Source organism: Oryzias latipes, chromosome 11 (genome assembly GCF_002234675.1).
Source record: "Oryzias latipes chromosome 11, ASM223467v1".
Taxonomy (NCBI): domain Eukaryota; kingdom Metazoa; phylum Chordata; class Actinopteri; order Beloniformes; family Adrianichthyidae; genus Oryzias; species Oryzias latipes.
The window spans coordinates 23,388,279-23,412,021 of NC_019869.2; the positions used below are offsets into that span (position 1 = coordinate 23,388,279).

Below are 23,743 nucleotides of genomic sequence, written 5' to 3' on the forward strand. Positions count from 1 at the left end.
CACAATAAATAAAATACAATTTATACCTCTATACATAAGAACCAAATGTAGCAGAAAGCCAATTTAGGGGACTAAATGAATAAGAAATACTGTATTTTAATATATATTTATGATTTCTGCTGAAAGTAAAATATATAATATGATGTAAAAACCAACAATTATTTTCTCTCATTTGGATTTTAATTGATCAAGTTAAGATCAGGAATGCTTATTGTGAACTTACAGTAATTTTTTCAACATGTTTCCCTGCTCCATGCCATTACAATTACCGCCAGCAGGGGGCACTCTTTTATGGTATCTATCTATCTATCTATCTATCTATCTATCTATCTATCTATCTATCTATCTATCTATCTATCTATCTATCTATCTATCTATCTATCTATCTATCTATCTATCTATCTATCTATCTATCTATCTATCTATCTATCTATCTATCTATCTGTTTCAGAGTCTGCTTTTAGGAGAATAAAGGCCTTGAAAAATAATCAAATACCCAACAAAGTGCCTAAAAAGTACTGTCTGTTCCAACTAAATGAGATGCGAACTTATGCTATATAGCCTTTGATGTAAATATCAAGAAGAAACATGTCTGCTGGGCGTCAAAGTATACATATGTGGCGTCTTTTGTTTTGTCCAAATAGCTGTGGATATGTTGCACCAAGCGAGGGATTAATGTAGCTTGACTTTACCTTCAGTATTTGCAACTTTTAAAAGGAGACCTAATAAGTACACACAAATATATACTTATATTTAATGTTTAAAAAATAATTGATTTACCATTTGATACTATAAAACTACAGTATACTTTTGTGTTTATCTGTTTTTAAACATTTTAATTATGCAAGAATTAGACACTGCTTTAAAATAAAGTAACACAATCCATGAATGAAAGGGAGTAAAACAAATTAACTTATTTACTTGTTTGTTTTGTAGATGGAGACGAGGGGATATTAAAGTCTGTGTTGTGCATGACGTGTCCTTGACGTTCAGCTGCGCCTTGTTGATAGTGTAAAAACTTGAGCCACGTGTTTGCCTGTGTTTACACTGCTGCGTGTTGACGTCACATCAGGGCCCCGCCCTGCACGGCCAGCTGCCCGGCAACATGAGGGGGAGAACAGGAAGATCTGTCGCAGCAAACTGAACAACTTGCGCACCCAGGTTACAAAATTACCCGAAACCACCAGTGTCATTCCCACAATGGAGGATGCAGAGAAAGGTAAATAATTGACAAAGCTTTATTGAGGTGCTGGTCTTTTAACTGTCACTTTGAAGCTACTTTATCTCACTTTGTAGTTAGCAAATTAGCTAACTTTTTTGAAGTTCGCATGCGGTTAAAACAAAAAGCTACTTTGAGTATTTTGACCGAAATAAAAAAGGTAATATTTGATTTAACTGTAATCAATCAACTTTAAAGAGTAGTGGGATCATATAAATTAATATGGAGAAAAAATATCGACGTTAAAATATCAGACAAAACACGGAAGTACAACAGTAAATATATTACTCGGCATATGGTCCGGCGTAACTACTGGTGGTTGACATCTACTTGAGCTAAAATTAACGACTATTTAATGTTTAAAATTAAATGAGTTCATTTAAGGAAAACCCTACAACTTTGACAGTCTGTAAAATAAATGTAAAACTTTTTCTCTTTGCCTCTGAAAATGTATATTTATTTGTAAATGAGCGCGTGCTTCACCTGCACGTTTCTTTTGGTTCATTTCTAGCCCGGGAGGGTCAGAAGCTCACATACTAAAATACATACATGCGACTTTTTGACTAGTACTCTTTAATCCAAGTGGCACCTGCGTCGTTTTTGTCAGATTAGTATAATTCAGTTTCTCCGTCTGTCATCCGTTTTTTTTCCCATCATACTTTTGATTAAATGGCTAAATTAATGTTAGGTTAGTGTTTTTTAGCTGTAAATTTGAATCTTTCTTAATTATTTTTCTATTATATTTATTTTTCTGTTTACCATAATGATGTCACATGAAGTGCATAAGTATGTGCTACAAGAAAATAGATTTTTAAAAGAGCAACGCTGATCAAACACACTTTTTTGCATTTATTACATTAAATGAAGAGATAAATGTTTCTTTTCCCCCTTTTAACTCTAAAATAATTGTTTTATTCAAATCATTATGTATTTCCTTTGGACCCATAAATGTCATGTGTCGCAAGTTTTTAGTTTGCTGAAATAGTAAGAGTAAGAGAGGTTTAGCATTTTAAAATAAATTTCTGTCTTTGTACACTTTAAAAAAAAAATATATATATATATATATATATATATATATATATATATATATATATATATATATATATATATATATATATATATATTATGTGGATTGGCTACAAACTCTGAGAGGCATCTTGTCTTTTTCTTGTCATTTCTCCATTTTCATGAACCTTTTCTGAGTTTTTCGATTGTTTTCAGTTACTTTATACCCCATGATGTTTCTAATTGAGACCCCAACATCAAAGGCGGCAAATTTCGATTTGTTTACATCAGAATCTGACATACTTAAGTGGATCTAATGACTATTATAAATATTCAAATATCTTGCCTTTAGCAAATCACATTTAATGTTGTAACTGCTGTCACATATCGTCTCCACAGGTGTGTTCTAATACCTAGACTCATTTGTTATTTTATTTCACTTCATTTCTCTATATTTTGAAGGAATCAACCACACTTTGAAACTACAAATACATCAAATTACACAATTCCATTTTTTCTTCATAATATTTGATAAAGCAGAAAATAGTAATACTAAGCTGGGAGGAGAGCTTTCTGCCCTCCTCTGATTGTGTGTGTACTAGATGACCCCTTTGATAAGATGGGCCATTTCAACGTGAGTGGGAATAACTCTCCCTTTTAAATGTTTCCTTTTTTAAATTTTGGTTTCCAATTTGCAGGGTATTGTGATCTGTATATAGATAAATACAGTAAAAACCTCAGGTCTTACTGCTCTGTCCACTTTTCATGAATTCAAACAAATCTCCCAAAATTAAGTAGGAAAAATCGTGTCTCTTTTTTCCCCCCTCAGTTTTCTAGATGTTTGTGTTTTTTGTTTTTTTACTTCATGATGCAGGCAAATAGCTTGAGATCAAAAGAAAAAAAAATCGTGCAAAACGTACTAGTCCATCTTGTTTTTCTTCCCTCTCATCTAATAAGACTTATTCCGACCACTGGCCAACAATTTTGCCTAATTAGATTTTCATGAAACACAATTTGTTGCTTTCAGCTTTGAGAGGAAGTCTCCTGGTGACAGCTCTTTTCCCCAGCATACATTTGTTTGAGCAAGAAATGAGTTTAGCTAAACCAAATCACTATGAAGATGTTTTTTTATGTATTAGTTTGTGACTTATTTTTTAGAGCAAGTACATTTATGAGAGAGTTAAAAATAGGTTATCCTTAATTTTAATATGAAGTCAATTTCTCTGTTTATTATCAGATTTTTTGGTTTAGTTTTATGATTTGGCTAAATTGATATTCGGTTTATATTACAAGGGCAGCAAATTAAATTCATTTGTACTAAATCATTCTATCCATCATGGATACCAGTGTAGCTATTATAGGGTGGAGCCAGGTTCTGCCCTGGGGAGGTCACCAGCCCACTGAGGGGCCACGCTCAGACGTGGATCCAGACACTCACAGCCACTCCTAAGGGCCATGCAAAAGTCACCAATAAACCTATGGAACATATTTTTAGACCATGGGAGGAAGCTGAAGCGCATTTTTTTTCCATAAAATATTAAGTAGTTTGACCCAATTTAATTTTAAAGTTCCACTCTGATCATATTTTGATTTATTGTTTAAGCGTTCCCACCCATTGATCTTTTAATTCTGATTATGGTGCTTTGAGCTAAAATAAAAAAGCCAGTGTTGTTTTCTAGTACATAGTTTCTGCAGAGCCGCATGAGTTAAAAGAATAAAAATTAAAAGAAATTGTATGTGTAGCAGATGAACTAATACTAATCAATATTAATTAAAATGAATAAACAAATGAACTTAAAGAGAAATAAGGGCTCAATAAATTAAATAAAAATGCTATAGACAAGTGAAGTTATTCACTAATTTTAAACACAATTCCTTTTAGCACTTGGAGGACAGAGGTGTCCATTTTACCCCCCACTCCACCCCTTTTAACTGCACCCCCTTAGTACATGAACACACATGCGCACACTAGGAGTATGGTGGTCCTGCTGGACCCTGTCTCTCGCCATGACCTGGATTGGCTGGGACGGCGGCTGGTGCGAATATGGCGGCTCACTTTCTGTGCGTTGGGGAAGTCTAACATCTGAGCTGGGGGGCCATATTCTCGGGGTGTGGGCGGGGTTCCCTACATCAGGGCACCAGGCTACCCCAGAAATTGTCCATTTTTGCTTATAGCAACTGGAGCCCTGTCCTCTTGTCTATCGTCCCTGGGCCCTGTCGGGGGGGCCCCTGCCTGTCATCGGGGGGCCGGTTCTGGCCTCTTCCCCTGTCGGTAGTGGTGGGGCTGGTGTGTGGGCTGGTCGTGGGTGGCGCAGGACCATCTGGCGTTGGCTTGCCTTTCGTCTGGGCGCCGGCGTATGTCTCAGGTGGTCGGTGCTTGGGTCTGGAACACCTGGGGAGAGGGACAGGTCCCGCCCATAACGCCTCTGAGTTAGACTCCTGGCTCGAAGCAACCCTGCCCCCTCTTCTCCTTCCTGTCACATAGGGCTCTCTTTTTACGGACTCTCCTGCTAGCTTACAGCCCCTCACACCCTCAATCTAACATAAGCGGTGCAATAAAAATTGCAGCAATATTAAGAGTATCCAGCCGTGCAGCTTGGAAAAGGAAAACAAAGACGTACGTAGATCTATTTGTCTGCAAGTGGATGCATCAGAATGGAAAAGAGCCAGTAGCTTCTGGTCCGCCCAACATATTTACATTTTGATACTGCGTGTTTGGTATAAAAATAAATTTTTATTTTTCTTCCAAAACTGGATAAAACGAACTCCATTGAATCCATTTGCTCTCTGCACAAATCTATGAAAAATGTTCCATGACTGTGAGATTTGGCCATCCAGTGCTCTTCTCTGTCAGATGAAAGTATCCTCAAACATAACACTGTACAGAGAAACTTCAGCTCCCTCTGTTAGCTGCTCTGTAGTCCAGCTATATGGAAATAATAGTCCATTTCAGTTCTATTTTAATGCATTTCAGTTATTTAGCATGGTTTCTTGTAATGGAGTCAAATGTGACTATAAGTTCAATCCAAACCTTCTGATTCAGCCTCACCCCTCGATTCCAGAGAGACAGGAATTTCTGGCCTCGTTCTCGACGCCTCCCTATTGTTTTCTTGCATAACTGAAGATCTGTTTTCCAACACTTTTGTTTTGTCAGACAGTGGGTGATTTTTCAGTTACTTCAGTTTTAATGTATGCTTAAGGCAAAACAGGATGAAATTTTGAATTCTAGCTTCATTTTAAGGTTTTAACAGCTGTTTTAAATTTTTGTAAATGTACGAATAATATAAAAAAAACTATTAGTTTCTACAATTTTAGTTTTGATTAAATAAATAGAATTATTTTAATAACTTTCTATTAATTTAATATCTCAATACGAAGCTTTTATTCTTCATTTGTACAAAAATGAGTTTTGCCACAATTAGTACCAGAGAAATCAGTTTCTAGATGCTTTTTCTTATTCAGACTTGGTTTTTGCTTTAAGTTGTTCATTATTTATCTGCTTACTTTCCAAAGTTGCAACTTTCAGATCATGACCGCACCGTCTGAACTAACAGCCTTTATAGCAGGACTGCAGTTAGGAGTGTCCACAGCATCCTTTGTCTGTGGCAGACCGCTGTACCCTTCATTTTGTCAAACCCTACAGTTTGTTGAATGCTGTAGTAGGCGTTGTCCTCCGAGGCTCAAACCTGTTTCTGTTATTTTGGAGACCTCGTGTCTTGTGGAGAACTCCACACCTCTCCAAGCGTCTTACCCTTTTTGGGGGACTGTAGCCATGTTTTTGAGAAAATCTAAACCAAATGTAAATGTTTATTTCCCCCTGAACACTGCTGCTTATGGTTTCAGTTTCTATAACGCTATTGGTCTGAAAATACCATTTATTAATATCTAGACCTGCATGAAAACTTTCTATTTTAACCAGTGGCGGTTTTAGATATGGGCGATGTGGGCGGTCGCCCAGGGCGGCACTTCATAGGGGGCGGCATTTGCCGTGCCCGATGCGTGCGTTACTCATATGCGTTACTCATATGTTACTCATATTGAGATACGATATTGAAAGAGGAAGCTTGCAGCTTTTAATTTGAAATTGCTTCAGCTGCTGACACTTAACACTTTTACTTTGACACATCAGACTGTTAAGAATGTATTCATCCTCTTTGCTCTTCACAGTTATGGTGCAAAAAAAAATAATAAAAAAAAAATAAAAAAATAAAAGATGAAATAACTCAGAGTGAAAAATCGTAAAACAGGCACATGAAAAGGAATTGGGCAGAACAAACACCCGTGCTCAACTCAATTTCGACAAAAGCAGGCAATGGGGATTATTTCCCACAATACTTTGCTCTGACACGGCAGACCCGACACGCACGTGACCACCGCCCTCTGCTGCAAGACGCTTGCGGCCACACCTCTTTGCTGTAGTCTTTGGAACATTAGTCAAAAAACTCGAGAGGGGGGCGCAACTCGCCGGTGGCTGGCTGAATCACACTAACAGGCGTGAGGGGAGTCTTTTTCTATCTGACAATCAACTCTGGGCCGCAGCTGCGCCTCCCGTCATAGAGACGGAGCCGCATGTGTCAGAGGGAGGGGGAGGGGTGGTGGGGGCAGACCATTTTTTATGGATTGAGGTTTTTTGGAGGATTTCTGCTGTTGGTGTTGCACAAATTTAGGGAAATGCCAAATATTTTTGGAGTAATCCCACTGACGAGTTCTATGATTTAGTCTTTAATGTTTTATAAGACCTAAACATATTAATCACAATAAGTTTTTTTTTTTAGATCTAATCCCTCTGATATGTTTCACAAAGACACACACAGGGCGTCACACACTAAGAAATTATTGTTAAAAATGAAGCAGGAGTCCGGCTCTAAAAAAAAATGCTCTAAAAAATGATAAAAGAGCAAAAAAAATGGAATTATTTGATTTGTAATTTCTTATTAATATTTCCAGGCTTTCTTTGTTTTGTTCTGCAGCATGTTCATATTTGTATAATTTTGACAGAATATATTTCTATGGGGAGCAACATATTATTTAAGGTTTAACTTGTGTTCCTGTTTTTATTCATATTTATGTTCAAAAAGTTCAGTTTAAAAGGTTTAAAAGTTTAGCTTTAGTGTGTTCATTAAATGTTTATCTTCTTCGGCCCAAAACCTTAAGCGTGTTTTTAACTTAGGCCCCCTGTGTGACTTAGTTTGACCCCCCTGTAATATGAGTCTAGAACATTCATGCATTTTTTTGTGTAAAATAGCTAAATAGAAGATAGGGAACACAACAGGATGTTGTCAAATTTTGTAGGTGTGCGGGGGGGGGGGGGGGGGGGGGGCGCCTGTGGGGTTACTCGCCCAGGGAGTAAGTCAGTGTAGAACCGCCACTGATTTTAACTAATTAATTGAGTAAATACGCAATGAAGGATTGATCCTCATTTAGGAAGTCAATCAACTACTTTATATTTCGTCGAAGTATGACTGTATAAATACATAAATCTAAAAAAAAAATTAAAATGCAATTTTGAGCGGAAATTTCTTTCTTTATGTTCTCCTTCATCAGAAAAATGATGCACGCGCATTTTAAAAAACCACCAAAATCTGAATTTTCATTGGAGTGGGTGTGTTAACAGATGCTGCGGCTTATGGATCAGTGCTAACATATTGGCTTGATAGTGTCAGGCTTTCAAGATGGAAACAGTCTAACTAATGCTGCACTTTCAAATGTGAAGAAACAAATGCATACAAGAATGTGAAGATCAGTGTTAATTTGCACACAAATGTAAAAGGAGAGTTAAAAGAATCCTGAGATGATGTCCTCTGGCCATCCTGTATCTTCCTGGTCCGTTTTTGTCAGTTATTCCAGAGGTTTCCCAAAAACTGTGCAAAACGTGATTTTTTTTTTCCTCTCCCTCCTGATATTTCTACTGTAAGAATGCTCTATGCAGCATTAGCAGCGCATACATTTTTTTTAATTATAAGGAGAAGAGCTGCTCTCATAGAATCAGATGTTGAATATGTTTCATTTATAAACCTTATTTGAAAAAATAAAAATGACAGACTTAAATTTGCTCTGGTGGTGGCCCTACATTCAATAACAAACACAATTAATGTCGATTGCAGCCCTAATATTGTAATTTATTATCTGATAACATCAACAGATATTTGAGCTTTGTGCATTTTTGTAGAAAAAGGAGGGAATGCTGTGTGTGTGTGTGGGGGGGGGGGGGGGGTTCACCACTAATTTGGCTTTTAGTTCTGTTTTAACTAATTAAATATTTTTTTTATTCAGTTTTAAATTATTAAAGTGAGTCCTAATGAATTCAGTTTCAGCAAATTATAGACAAGATTGCTTGAATTTATTTAACATGGTTATGATTTCTGAATTGTGTATTGTGTTCTTGTGTTCCTTTTCATTTTTTAATAGTTTCAATATGTTGAAATGTATTAACTTTTAAATAATTTCTTAGGTTTTTATTTTAATGTACAGAGCAATGTGCATGTGTGTGTTTAGTTAAGTAGAGGTAATCCAATATTTAAGCTGTAAATGTGTTTTTTTCTGAACAGCTCTGGTTTCATTTAAAGTTTTAAAATACAGTTAATGTCACAATCATACCAGAACAAATATCACAGAAGTCCTCTTTAAGCTTTTATGCTGGATAAAAGGCCGAAATGTGGAAGCCTATCATATATGTAAACACTCTTTTATATGACCTGTAATAAGATCCCATTGAAAGTTATCAATGCCAAAATGCAGAATCAATTCAATTTCAGTTTAAGAGTTTACAATTTGCCTCATGTTTTAACTTCAGCCCCCCTCCCAGTGTTACATTTTGGTAAAGAAAATACATTTTCTCATAACTAGTGATGTAAACTGATCAAAGGTGAAATTTGGTTTAATCAAACCATAATTTTGTAGACAAAAAAAATAAAAAAATACAATTACTGTAACAGGAAAAGTGATTCATGAATTGAATCTAGTTATTCAATCTAGAATCTAGTTATTTATGAAGCCAGCAACAATTGAATTAGGTTATTTAAAGTTTGTTCATATATGCATCTGTATCTAGATATTTATTTTATGCATCTGCAGCAGTTTTCTCAACATAGATGCTGTACAGGACTTACTCAGCACTCAGTCAAAATGGGGGGGAAAAGTACAAAAAAACAACAACAATCTAACTGTATGCTGCAGGTACTGCAGCATAAAATGTACATGGTTTAGCCTTTTGGTGAGAACAAACATCCCAACTGTGGGAGCTAATGTGATGCAGGATAATGGAATTCATTTAAATCTGTGTTCTGTGACACAGAGCATTCCCTATGTCATCATTTGTACAGTAATCATAGTGCAATATTGGCTTCATAATGTTTTATCAAATGGTGACTTTAGAGTCATTAATGTCAATTTAAATTCAGAGGCGTTGGCCACATATTAGTGCAGTAAGAGTTTTTAAAAGAGTGTAGAATCCTGTAGCAGCTAAGTCTCATAGTGTTTTTGCTATTTTTATTACTCATACAAAAAAGTGCCAAGCTAATATGAGACCTTAGTAAGAACATTTAAAAAATGAATGTAATCTTTTAAAATCTAACTTTAGTAAATTAAAGTGTTCATTTGAAGGTTTGTCTGAACTGTCTTACATACGCGATAACTGCTGTAACTCACTGTGATTCTACTGAAGTGTAATACAATGTAAAGTTAGCAACCAGCTAGCATAGTTTAGCTCAGTAAACGCCTAGATGTAGCAGAGCTGTTGGCTGAAGGGTCTTGATGGGGCGTCTGAGTAGTCTAGAATAAAAGTTTGCACTTCTTTCCAGTCATTTGTTCATCGTTTGCCTGCAGAGAGTTTCGGTTGGGTCTACATCTACAGCAGCTGTGCTCCAACCTTCCTTTTTAGTGTTTTCCCAAAATGCACATCTCCTGGGAAGTTTTGTGAACCCATGTCCCATGATTCTTGTTCTAAGCTAACCATGTGACAGTCTGTGCTTTGAATGGGAGGGTAATTGATCTCATGCGGTGCTTCATTAAGCACGTTAAAATGGCCCTGGTTACGGTCTAGGTGGACAGAGAACCCTGTTTTTTTCTATTTGTTTGTCCCTTTTGCAGTGATTAGACAGAATAATGCTGTAATGGTGGACTAGTTTGAGACTTCCTTATATGAAAAATATAGCTGATTGTTTGTTTAATTTCAAAAATAAAAGCCAGCCACAGTTCTGGAAGCTTTCTTTACTTTATTCAAATTATTCAAAAGCTAGACCCAAACAACATTTTTCCTTTTTTCAATTTTCTGTTGAACTGGATCCTCCTAGATGGTTTGGCTTTGGAGAGATTTGTGTTTTAGTCTTAAAGCTCGTTACTCTCAGTAACATTGATGTTGTCATGCGTGGACTGAGGCTAAAATAGTTTGAGTGACACCACACAGCTTGTGATTCATGGCCACAGCCCCATTCACCCAGCCTGTTTGTTCCAGCTCCTTTTCTGCTCACTTGTCACGGAACAACGTAGCATTTCAATTCTCGTCTACAATGCGCTGTGCAGCTTTAACAGGAGGAGAAAAAAGGCTAGCCTGGTCTGAGGGACAATGTTGTGTCGTGCTCATTTTTGTGCATAGATGTTTTTCAGCCAGAACCAGTGAGATTATCAGCATTTATTGTGTTGCACCTCACTTCAAGTATTTCTTTAAGTGAAAGATATTTGAAATTAAAATAAAAAAGAGATTAAAAGGTGTCATGTGCTTTGGCAGTGGCTAGCTGCTAACTGTTGTTATAGGCAGTCAAGATATGACACATTTATTTAGTTCTTCATCAACCCTGTCCCCTTTCCCATCACCCATAACTGAGAGCTCTCTGTTTACACAGCCTCACTACATTACAGCTCCTCACACCCCCAACCCGACATTACCGGTGCAGCAAAATAAGTGAGCAATGATGGTGCTATCCGGTTGTGAGCCAGATGCCAGCGTAGACGAGGAAAAGTAAAACGTACATGGATCTAGTAGTCTCCATCAGAATGGAGCGGAGCAGGGAGCTTGTGGCCCAGCCTGCGTATTTTCTGTCACAAATATGCTCTCCTGCAGTTTTTCATCTGCTCCTGATTCACAATGATTTGGATGTAGAAATACTCAGAAATGCAGTTTTAAGCTTAAAGGGCCTATTTTTCATCCAAAATCAACTTTTTTAGGTTTATCTGTTCCTTAATGTTGACTCCTCACAAAAAACAACCCCAAAACAATATATTGACCCATTCTCTAAAAACCTGCATTCTCAGCACAAGCCCCTCCCATTCCACGAAAATGAGCAGGTTTTCACGTTATGATGTCACAAAGTGAGAACAGCCCCTTCCAGGAAGAGTCTGCGTTGCCAGCACCGCCCCCCCCAGGCTAACGCACACACCCGCATTCGCCTCAGAGTTAGAAATGATTGATTAAACGCTTTTATTTATGTGCACAATACACACATGCATCTGTTGTTTGTGCACGTGGGTGAGACGCAGACACGCTGCCGAGGCCGACTCCAGGTTGACGTCATGAAATGGGCGGCACCCACACGGAGAGAGAGGCGGTGCCTCAGAGGTCGAGCATTCTTTCTTATTTCTGGGTAGGAAAAAAGGAAAATCAGCTGCGAAAATGACAAATATTCCATAAAAAATCATTCTTCAGAGTGCCAAAGGTAATATATTATCATATATGATATGGTTCACTCTGAAAGGCTTCAGAATCGGATATATAGTCTTAAATTGTTTAATAAAATTTTCCATGGAACATTAATTATTTTCGCAGTTCTTTTTTCCTTCCCGGAATTGGGTAAAACGATTCAATCTCTTGAGGCGCCGCCTTCCTCTCCGTGTGGGTGCCGCCCGTTTCATGATGTCAACATAGGCACTGTCTCTGCGTTTCGCCCACAAAAACGTACAACATCTGAACTTTTGCAAAGATGGATGTTTATCTATGTCCCAATGTGAGAACCCGCTCGTTTTCTCTTTCAGAGCGCACATCCTTGATAGGAATACTCAGAAATGCGTGAGTGGATCAAAATACGGCTTCGGGATTGTTTTTTGTGAGGAATGAACATTAAAGTACACTTAAAAGCTCAAAAAGTCAGAAAAACGCAACAAGAACATGTTAAAAACACTATGAACAAAATTTTCATTCAAGATTCAAGATCAATTTTATTAATCCCCGAAGGGAAATTTAGTTGTAGTAGCAGCAGACACAAAATATACAGGGAAGAAAAGAGGAAGAAATTGAACAAAATAATAATAAAATAACTCATCACTCAAAATAATTCATTGGAGTGGGTCTTTTAAAGTGCCGTAATGTGACACTTTAGGCAATTAAAGACAACAAAATATTGAAGATTTTTCGTGGTAAAAGTTTGACTTTAAGGGTTTTTGTGATTCTGTACATAATAGCTTGTACAAACGCACACAATGGCATTTGTGTAACTGTTCTGCCATACAGAGCACTTTCTCTGAAGTACACACACACACTCGTGAGTATAGCCCTGGGCATCTTTTCCTTTCCATTCTAGCTGAATAGCAGTACTGCTGCTCCAAGATGGACTGGCTACCCTGGATTATCGCTTGCTGTAATCTGGGACACTGCAGATTATGCTTTTCATCCAATGTGCGACACACTCTCCCACCAGCATCTCCTCTCTCTCTCTCTCTCACACGCACATGCAAACAAATCCCATAACCTTCCCACACAAATGAAGCGTCTCTCCTTTTGGATGATGAGAGATGGTCAGAGATGAGCGGCGTTGGTAGAAAGATTTGAGTGTTGAACCGGGACAGTCATGCTGCCTCACCGCAGCACTTGCAGTGGCACGCATCTGAGCCCTGACGGCACTGACTGAGCTGGGGAGGCGGGGTGGGGGGTGCTGAAAAGGATGGACTGAAAATTGACTTTAGGATTAGAGCTGACCGGAGGAGGGAAGGTCTGTGCTGCACCTGCTGCTTGAGAGAACAGGTAACTTATTAACAAGCAAACAGGAGCAGGGCTCTTTACAACCCTTTGGCCTGCTGCATGCATGATTCATGAAAACACGGTGCTGCTTTGGTTTTAGTGTTACCCTTTGGCTCATGGAGAACCTCTTCAGCTCTTAATTACATCAACAGCAGTCCAGTGTGCAGTCAAGGAGGCGCACGGCCGGATCACATGCAGGCACTCAGCACTTGGCAGGCTTTGCTTAGGTAATGCAAGCGACAAGGAAGCGATTGTCACTCTGACCAACGCCGTAGCACTGGCCGTAAACATGGAGCCCCTTGAGGAATATCATTCTCCGTTCGACTTTGAGCAAGGCGTCAACGCCAGCTACCTGTACCTCTCACCAGCCTACAGCGACACGCCACCCAGCTCTCCTGCTGGCAAAGCTAGAGGTAACGGCAAGGGAGGAAAGTGGAGTCTGTGTGTGCCTGGAGAACTGAAAAGCAGCTTTTTCAACGTTTCCATGAAAGCTTCCAAACTTTCTGCTGTTTTTATGGTTGTTTGGTTTATAGGCTCAAACTAAAGGAGAAGTTAACCTCTTAAACCTGGTTCCTTTTAAACATCAGCTGCCTCTCTTCTAAGATCACATGACTCGTTTTCAGAGTTGCATTTTAAGGGCTGTAATACTTTATTTCTTTAGATTTAACCTGTCTGTTCATTTTAGTCATTTTTTAGTATTTGAGATGCTGGGAACTTTCAGAATGTGTTAGAAAGCCTGTGTGGTATAATCCTGGTGACACGCAAAAGCACAAACACGCAAACACTTGTGTCAAATGCATAAAAAGAATTTAAAAAAACCCAAACTTTTCTGCTGAGTAAATGTTACAACAATTTTACAAAGATGTAATAGAAGAATGAGAAGAACCATTTAAATAAACGGCAGTTGAAACTTTTCTCATTTGAAAAATGTTTAAGTTTTTATTTAGTCAAAATGTCTTAGCTCTGCAAAGACATTAAAACAAAAGGATGATTTCCAAATATCTGAGTTAGTGAATGTCATCCCATAGACTAGAACAGCAGATGTGAATGTTATGATTGTCTTATTGAGTTTTAAACCTAAAATCAGAAATCAAATATTGTGTATATTTGGAGCACATTCTTAAAAAAATGAAAAATATTTAAGCATTTGGAGATCCTGTATTAGCGATAATGATTAAGGAGATATAAATTGTTTGTGTTAATTTTTTTGTGTGTTTAGGTGCAGTGATTATGAATTGTGGATGTAATTGTGTATTCATTATTACCGTTTTTGCATAATCTCCAGATCATGATGCACAAATTATTATAAAACTCACAAAGCGTACATTGTTTGCACATCTAAATATGCAGCAATGTAACTCCTTCCAATTATTTTGACCCACATCCTGTTTATCAGAATATGTTCAAATGGGTTAATCTAGACTTAGTTATACTAACATCTTTTTATGGTAATGACTCCCAAACTCCAGCTGACTGTAGTCTTTCTAGGTTTTTGACTGTGACTCCTGCGTGTTCAGTTATTGATTAGTCATCCCAGAAATGGGGGTCACATTTGTCTTGCGTTTGATTTAATAAAAGCTTTTCTTAAGTGGGGGGTGGGGGGGGGGGGGGGAATCAGAAATCGAATTAAAAAAACTAAAATCTGAGATTTTATTTTTAGCCCACATCGCCCAGCCGTACTCCTCAGGTGTTATGTTGTTCACTGTTGACTCTACAGTGGGATATTTCCACTTTTCTTTTGTAGAAGAAGTGATTCATGTATCCTCTGACACTGGGTTGTTAATCATGTTAATCATCTTTTTTTTTTTTTAACTGATTCTACTCCAGCATTAAATTCCTTAATTATATTCTTCGTCACACACATTTCTCTCCTTTTTTTCCCTTCATACATACAAAAAATATAAATACATTTGGCTCAAAATGGACATTTACTATGAAATACATGTATTTATTAGATCGCTAACAAGCATTAGATCTTTGGCTTTGTTAGATCTGAGATTAGTCAAATGTCAGCTACAGTCTTTTTAGAAGTGTTAAACTAGGAGCTCCTCCTATTCTCCAATGATGGACATTTCATGGCCACTGCTAAAGTCTTCAGATGTGCAAGAAAACTAAATAAAGAATTCAAACTCCATGAATAAATACAAATAAATCAGCTAATACCAACAATAGAACATTCACATTTACTACAGTACAATAAATTCAAAGACTGATCTAAAAATAAATACTCCAATGACATTTTTTTTTTCATCTAAAATGAAAAAATAATGAGAAAATGTTTGGTTCCCACAAACCACTGTGCCTGTTTTAATGGCAGAAGGATTTCTTGAAGCAGTTTTTTAATCAGTGCGTACTTTTTCTGCTTGTGTGCGGTGGGATAAAGAGGACATAGATGATGAAGAGGGAGAAAGCGCCTGTCAACATCAGCCACAGCTGTGCTGTGAAGCTAGTCACTTACAACAAATTCACAAGTTTGGACCACTTAGGATTTGTTTTTAAATTTGTACAAGCAAACTTCTATTATTGTATAGTATCACGTCTCATTTTTTCCCCTCAACACTCAGGATTTTTCTTTTTATTCTAATTTTCCGATCCTATAACTGGACGTTGAAGTTTTCTAATGCTTTGTCTGTTATTTTACCAGTTTGTTACTCTTCAATTTGTTGAAGAATGTTTTTGTCTCGTCAAAAAATGTCTTTTATTTTCCACTGTTTGTGTTACCAAACAAGATTTTCTGAGTCCAGATGTAAAATGGTGTTAGAGAATTCTAGGCTTAGAAAAAGAACAAGAGTTCTTCTATCGAGTGTAACCTCTTGGATGATCTTGCTTTCTTCATGATGTTGTATTTGGCATTTTTCATTCATGAAAGTCCAAAGGGACATAATCCGCTGTGATCGTCGTCCTTCTACCCGATCCAGTTTCAGACATTGTTTAATTGAAGCTTCTGAGGAATTTCATTAAAGACCCACTCCAAAGAAAATCACGATTTTGGTGTTTTTAAACATGTTCTTGTAGCATTTTTCTGATAATGGAGGACATTTTTAAAGAAAACAAAGCTTAAAATTGCAATTCCAAGTATATTTTGGTTCTGAATCAGGAGCAGATGAATAAATGCCTTTTGGAAAAAGCGTGCAGCAGTGATGTAGGTGCTGCCGTCAGCGGGCCAGAAGCTCCCTGCTCCGCTGCATTCTGGTGCATCTCCGTGCAGACGACTAGATCCGCGTACGTCTTCATTTTCCGCGTCTGAGCTGGCATCCGACTCAAAACTGCACGGCTGGATAGCTCCAACATTGCTCACCATTTTTGTTGCACTGTTAATGTTAGGTTGGGGTTGTGAGGGCCTGTAAGCTAGCGGGGGAGAGTGTGTAAGCAAAGGGATGATGGAAATATAGGGCGGGCTTGCACTTTACAGCCGCTTGACAAAACCGAAGCAGTTTTTCTTTGAGAAACCGGTCAAAAAAACACCAACCAAATGAGGCCAACTTAAAGAGAGACTAGCACGCAGCTGGAAAGAAGGGTTTAATACTTTTGCAAGCTCTTGTTTTATAATAAATATACGTTTCTCCATTGACCACATGAGGAAAAATGTCTGAATTGTTCTGAAACATGATGAACAGGAAAGAATGTTTTTTCTGAGAAACTATATCAGATAAAAAAAGTGGTCTGAGATTTGATCGCAGGCTGAAACTGGAACAAGAAGGCTCAGCAGCACTGCTATTGCACTTTTAATGGAATTACTGGAATCAATTTAAGTTTGAAAAACGTTTAAACTAATCGAAGAATACTTTTTTTTTCCTATTTTCCCCTCTGTTCTCTGATTTTGCTATTACTTTTAGTAATAATCTGTTCGTCCTAAACGGCATAAAGGAAGAAAAGTTTCCTCAGCATGTATATCTTTCTGGACCATCAAGGTTTCCAGGAACATCCAGAGGTAGGAGAAGACGCTGTGACGTCCGTCGGTCCATCCTCAGCTCCTCCTGCCATCACAGAGGATGAGCGTCTGGAGCTGCAGGAGGAGCTGACCAAGGTGAGCAGTCGGAGAGATGGGAAGGAAACAAAAAACCGGATCAGATTCTGGACATGTTGGAATTTTGAAGGGAGAAAAAAAAACGTATATGTGAGCTGTACACTCAACCGCAAACATATTTGGACATTTTGTCCTGATTTTCTGAAATCCAGGTTGAAGAAGAGATCCAGACTCTGTCTCAGGTGCTTGCAGTCAAAGAGAGGCGGCTGGCGGACATCAAGAGGAAACTGGGCATCACTCCTCTGAATGAGCTGAAGCAGAACATCTCCAAAACCTGGCAGGAGGTCACCACCTCCACTGCGTAAGCCCCCCACATCCACATTTCTCTTGCATCATTGATGAAGACGTTTATTTCAATTATTGTTATTATGGCTGAACGCAGGAAGTTTTTTTTTTTTAAGAAAGGAGGTAATAATGATTCATTAATTGTTCCTAGTTGTGTAATCTCACTGCGTCCCGGTGATCTGAAAACATTGCCGCCTGCCTGTGCAGAGATGTCTCCTCCTCTGAACAAGGAAGATGTCGGTGCTGCTGACAGGCTGCCTGTGGCATGTGGGAGACTGATGGGAAGGATATTACAGGAAATGAGCAGCAGTCTGAAGCTGTCAGACTGTTTTCTGAAGGAAAAAAAAACACTGAAGTTTCATAGTGACCTCAGTGCAGTTTTTTTTTCAGCCTTTGATCTTCAAATGTCTTTATATCACACTTATATCCTCTGGATTATCCCCGCTGCCCATCATTCCTGCCTTTTCTCTGTGTGTCTCAGCTACAGGAGAACATCTGAGACTCTGTCTCAGGCCAGCCTGAAGGCGACGGCGGCCTTCTCCAACATGGGATCAGTCCTCAGCCGCAAGTTTGAGGATGTCAAGTGAGTCCAGCCGCCGCATCGACATCCCTAAGCCAGCAAAGGCCTGCTCAAGTTTAAACGCAGGCGATTCAGAAACGGCCTGTTATGAAACGACGCCTCATCTGATTTCCGCAAGTTTGTCGGTCTGTTGCAAGATGACACACTTCTGTTCTCAGCAGTGTGTATGTAACACGATTCAGATGCTGCACAACACACACGAGAATCAATATTTCACTACATTTCAGGGAGTGGGGGGAGAAAAACAAGATTAAACTATGAAAGATTCATGACAATTATTGACTATTTTGTTTGATTAAAAAAAACCTACTAGTCAGTTCTCCAGGTAACTCAGCCAGTTTTAAAGCACAAGCAAACAGAAAAAAAACATTTTTGTATATTTATCTATTAATGACTCGTTCTCTGAGTGAATTTTTAGTGATTTCATTGCAGTTTATTTACATTTGACCTTTAACCTCTTGATGCCTAATGATGAAAATATACATCAAACCACATTGGCTCCAAAAAAATCCTAATTTGGCAAAAACATTAGTGAACATTTTTATTTTCATAGCTGGATATAAATTCAAGGTCAAGGGGTTCAATTGCAGATAAACTTTAACAGAAATTAAAAGTGACTAACAAATCAGAAGGTTTTTATCAGTCTCTTTTTTATTTTTATTTTAAGCAATAAAAGTCTAGGGGCATTCTTGTTTTCCCCAGCAGGCATGAGGTTGTGTTGCTGGCCCCTCCCAAATCCCCAAAGCACCCACATCACAGAAAAAAATCATCACACAAACCACAGAGGTTGTGTCCAAATCCCTTCACTACTCACTATATACAGTAGTGCACTATATAGAGCGTTTGCCATTTTCTAGTGCTGTCTGAATCTGCAATTCCCAAAATCGAGTACCCTAGAAATCTCCCAGAAGTCTTGGAGAAAAACCAGTGTGCATCGGTGCTCACTAGAGTGGCGAATATAGACCACAATGCATTGCATTTGAACAATTTTTGCAAAGAAAGTGTATTTAACTGCATTTTTGAATAAAATATCAACGTTTTCATCTTCAGAACAAAATGGATTCATAAATAGTCGTCGCAAAACATCGGTGAGATTTTCCCTTCTTGAAATCGATGACATCATATTTGCTGTTAAAAAAAAAAAAAAGTAGTGAGCACGGTGTCCGAATTGCTTTTAAATTCAGGCCACTACCTAGTCCCGCACTATATCGTTTTTTAGTAGTTGGGGAGTAGGGAGGGGATTGGGACTGGGGCTGAACCTCCTCCCAGCTGGATGCACAGCTCCAAATGTTCCCCCTTCAGGTTTTCACTAGTTATTTCAACCAAAAACTCACAGCTGCACTTTATCTCAACTCATAAGTGGAGTTTGCCTCATTCCCCAAAGGTGTTAGGGCCGCGCGCTGGTTAAACAGATCTACATCCCTGTCTGATGTTTGCTTCCCCTTCATATTTTCAGTATTACCTTCTCTCATATCTGACAAAGTAAACAGTTTCTTTCCCCTTACAGTTCCTCTGTGTATGTGCAGAAAGTTTTGTGTGCTGCGATCATGCCGATCACTGCTTGTCATTGGTTCCTCCCTCGCAGTAAAGCCTCATTTGTTGGTAAATAGTAGAAAACCAATCAAGTTGATTGTTTTTTATTATTATTATTGATTTCTAATAAATGACCAACAACAACAGTGACTGTCAGTATTTCCAGATAACACACAGTTCAGTTGCATAGATTCTCCTCCAGATTATAATCTGCCTTTTCCCTCGGCATCCTTCTTCTCTCTGGATTATTTAGCTGCAAACAAGATTATTAGCTCCACCTAAAGCTTCTGTGTGCTGAGAAATGCAACCACATTGATGAGCCTGAGCTTAGGGGTCTTTGGGGGTGGGGTAGCGATGTGACAGCGGTCGTGTGTGTGTGTGTGTGTGTGTGTGTGTGTGTGGGTGTGTGTGTGTGTGTGTGTGTGTGTGTGTGTGTGGGGACCACATATTCACCCTTAATGCAAAGGATTAGCACAGACCCTCTGTGATAGGATGCGATCGATCCTAATAGGATGAAGCGGGTTTATGGGATTTCTGCAGTGAGTGAGAATCCCCCCAACTTTAGTTGTGTTTGTTTTTGTGTGTTCTTTTTGTGTGTCGCTGCTCTTTGATTCTCCCTAACTCCTGCTCTTCTCTCCACAATGCTGTCGGATAGTTTACAATCAATTCAGCACTCGGCTAGCATGCCTGTCATAAGGTAAGAGCGGCCAAAGCGGTTTACGTTGACGCGGCAACAACACAGAGGACGCGCGCCTTGAATTAAACATGAGCGTGTTTGTCAGCAGCAGCTTCTTATCCCATGTTTTCAGAGCAGGGGGGACCACTGCTGTGCTGCAGTGTCCCTCCACCTGCTACTGTGAGATCAGGCCCAGCAGCAGAAATCAAACTGGAACACGGATAAAACCTGAGGCAGCCTCAGGAACCGAGTCGGTTCAAAGAACCAGACTTCAGTCTAAAGCCAACAGGGTTTTGGTCTGGGAAACCCTGTTTCATCCTGTATTCTCCCAAAGAGGACAATAAGGAAGTGTGCATGTGGAAAATGAAACTGTAATTAATCTCAAACGTTCTTCCGCTTTAAGGATATTTGGTCTGTTTATCTGCATTTTGTTTTAAATTTTTATACAGAGGCCAGATCAGTTAACCTGTCAGTAAATAACTAACTTTTGTGTCTTTCTTTTCCCAGAAATGCACCAACCTTCAAGTCTTTGGAGGAGAAAGTTGAGACACTGAAGGTAACGGATGAATAAAGTCACTAACCTGAAATCAGCAGAAATGTTTGGGTCCAGCAGTGCAGAAAGCTTGGAGCCGGTTCCTGTCTGAACTGAACAACTCAGGTGTTTTTAACATCTGTTTGTTCTGATGGACAGAATATATGAAGAGATTTAAGCTTAAAACTGCATTTCTGAGTATTTCTTTATTTAAATCATTGCAAATCAGGAGCAGAAGAATAAATGCAGTTTGAAAAATAGCATTTTTGTGATGCCAGGAGGGCCACAGGGTCCCTGCTCCGCTCCATTCTGATGCATCCACTTGCAGACGTTTAGATCCATGAACGTCTTTGTTTTCCTCGTCTGAGCTGGAATCTGGATCAAATCTGGACAGCTCCCACGTCGCTTGCCGTTTTCGTGGGAGCTAGCTGTCCCACACAGATGGATCTCAGAAATGGGTGGGGTAGCGCCGTGCCAACAGTCCCACCCACAACGCAGAGGCGAATTTCTTATGAACCACACCTGCTCTGCAGAAACGATACAGGTTTTTAAAACTTTTGGCTAAATTTAGCTACATCATCATCACTGGGAACGTTTGTACAACAGATCCAAAGAGGAGCCATTTTTATTTTCAAGCAAAAACTTTCGTTCGGTCATCATTTCTGTGAAAACGGATAGTTTTAAATTGGTTTTAGAATGAAGAACTGAAAAATGTGTCAACACCATTAAAAGCTGAAAAATGTAGTATTAATGCTGTAAATCTAGCACGATTACCTGGTTATGTTTGAGGAATTAACCAGTTTTTTGATTTTGTTTTTGACCACATTGTCAGATTTTTTTCAAGTAGATGCTAAATTCGTTTGAGATGGTTTATGGAAGCGGTTTGATGTCTTTGCATCAATCGGTTATGTGAGGTTTCAATTCAAACTGTATTTGTCTGCAGACTGTTTCAGCAGAAATGTCGTGTTGCATTATTTCTGAGGGAATTTGACATTTTATTGTTTTTTTTAAAAAACAAAAAAAAACAAAATTAAGTTTTGTTGTTGTTTTTCCTCTGCAGACCAAAATCACTCCATCAGGACCCGGCAGTGATCCCAGTAACCCTGACAGCCAGGACGATCCTCCATCTGAGTCTCTGGGGGGTCAGCCGGAAGACCCTCCCACTGAGGACACGCCGATGAAATGAGACCAGCCTCCATCCTCATGTGACCCCCCCACCACCACCACCACCCCTCGTGTGCCAGTCTCCCTTCATTGGAACCAAGTGACTCACCAGCCTCCCCTGTGATCTAATTGTCTGATCGCTTCTCCAGCTTCTACACACTGAGCATGCTCAGACTGCTTGCATGGGGAACCCTTCCTGTATCTTTTTTTTTGTCGCCATTATTTTCCCTGCACTCCTTTTTGTTTTTTCCATGTTTGTACAAAATGCCAAACGTGTTCCAGTGAAGTTTATCTCGATCAAATCCTGCTCCTTCAGTTGTTGAAGATTGCACAATGACAAAGGTGTTCTCTATCAGAAGACATTCTGTTCGTGTGAAGACATTAGTTAACTTACTGTGTTATTAGACCATATATTGCTTAGGTGATGTTAAAAATCTCATGTTCGTTTTAGGGCCGCTTTGGATCATTTTGGGATTTATTGGCCAAACTGTTGGGTTTTTCTTCAGTGTGTTGATTTCTGAGACCCATCAGAAGCATAAAGTATTGTGAAGCACTATGTCCAAGCAATGAACGTATGCTTGTTTTGTGCTAAAAGTACAAAAAAGTGTGTCGCTTGCACCGCATTTGGAAGGAAATGTTCACACAGCTTGTTGTAATTTCAGAATCAAACCCCCGTTTTCCTCTGCAGAGATCAGCACAGCAGTGGTGGGGGGGGGGGGGGGGGCAAACACATAGCGAAGCTTCAGCCTTGACCTGAGGTGAGGCTGGAATAACCGTCTGTTCTGCAGCCAGCGAGAGTCAATATTTAAACACTCGTTCATTGTTCCTGCCAGGGAGGCGACAGCAAGCCTCCACACATTCTGTGTGATACATTAAACAAAGGCATGGCAAAGGGAGCCGCACTGGGTGTTCAGCACCCTGATGCAAGACAGAAACATCACAAAGAAGGTGCAACGTCCTCCGTTTTTCTCACGCGAGTCACGTCCAAATGAATACTCTGTTTACTGCTGCATTACATTGTTACAGTATTTAAAGAGCTCATTTTCTCTAGATTCAATCAAAGTCAGAGAATCATCTCGTCTGCGAGAACTGCTGTTGTTAAAATTACTGAACAAATGCTCAATTAGATCAATTAAAATGGAGACTGAACACAAACGAATGCCCGGTTTTTTGGTCAGACATTCGCCCTCTGCTGGACACAAACCAAACTGCGTCCTGCAGGCGGAGCAGAGGCCCAGAAAGGACGCAGCGTTAGGGGTCCTCTTGTCTTTAACATTAAACTCCTGTCTGTGTGTAACTCTGCTGTTGAATGTTTGCTCCACCGTTTGTCTGTAAGAAATGAATGGAACCACAAATCCCAGCACTCGTTTTGAGTTTTGTTTGCATGGCAATAAAAATAAAACAAAAAACTGTGATAAACAATGGTTAACAGTCTATCCATCCACTGCACTACCGGCTTTAAACACACGAGGGCGGCAGAGGGCAGATGTGCCACTCATGAGGATGCAACTGCTGGCTGTTGATGCTCCAATGTTTTTTAGGAATTGTGTTTTTGCTTTTTTTCCTATTTTTTTTAACCCTTGTGCTATCCTAGGCACTTTAACATTGGGAGTTGGGTCATCTAGACCCACTAGACAGTGCGCTGAACCTTTTTTCTTCAATGATTTGTGATCTTCACTGGTGTCCATGGATTACATGAAATCTTTCCACCTGTATCCACCTTTGTCATGGTAGGGAGAACACGTCAATGTAAGGGTGGGGTCATCTAAGATGG

General features: G+C 39.1%; 1 protein-coding gene across 4 annotated transcripts; it reads left to right on the top strand.

Annotated features, from left to right (window-relative positions):
* Positions 1-989: 989 nt before the first annotated feature.
* On the top strand, positions 990-23,391 carry tpd52 (tumor protein D52). Of its 4 annotated transcripts, XM_011481289.3 has the most exons (8): positions 13,072-13,175; positions 13,273-13,585; positions 17,084-17,199; positions 17,352-17,500; positions 17,966-18,067; positions 20,253-20,294; positions 20,781-20,829; positions 21,866-23,391. In XM_011481289.3, the coding sequence occupies exons 2-8, from the start codon at positions 13,462-13,464 to the stop codon at positions 21,989-21,991; spliced, it is 708 nt and encodes a 235-aa protein (XP_011479591.1). In that variant the 5' UTR covers positions 13,072-13,175; positions 13,273-13,461; the 3' UTR covers positions 21,992-23,391. The 4 variants fall into 4 exon arrangements, with proteins under 4 accessions (XP_004074283.1, XP_011479592.1, XP_004074284.1 ...); XM_011481290.3 differs by lacking the exons at positions 13,072-13,175; positions 13,273-13,585 and adding an exon at positions 1,076-1,219; XM_004074235.4 differs by lacking the exons at positions 13,072-13,175; positions 13,273-13,585; positions 20,253-20,294 and adding an exon at positions 990-1,219.
* Positions 23,392-23,743: the final 352 nt, after the last annotated feature.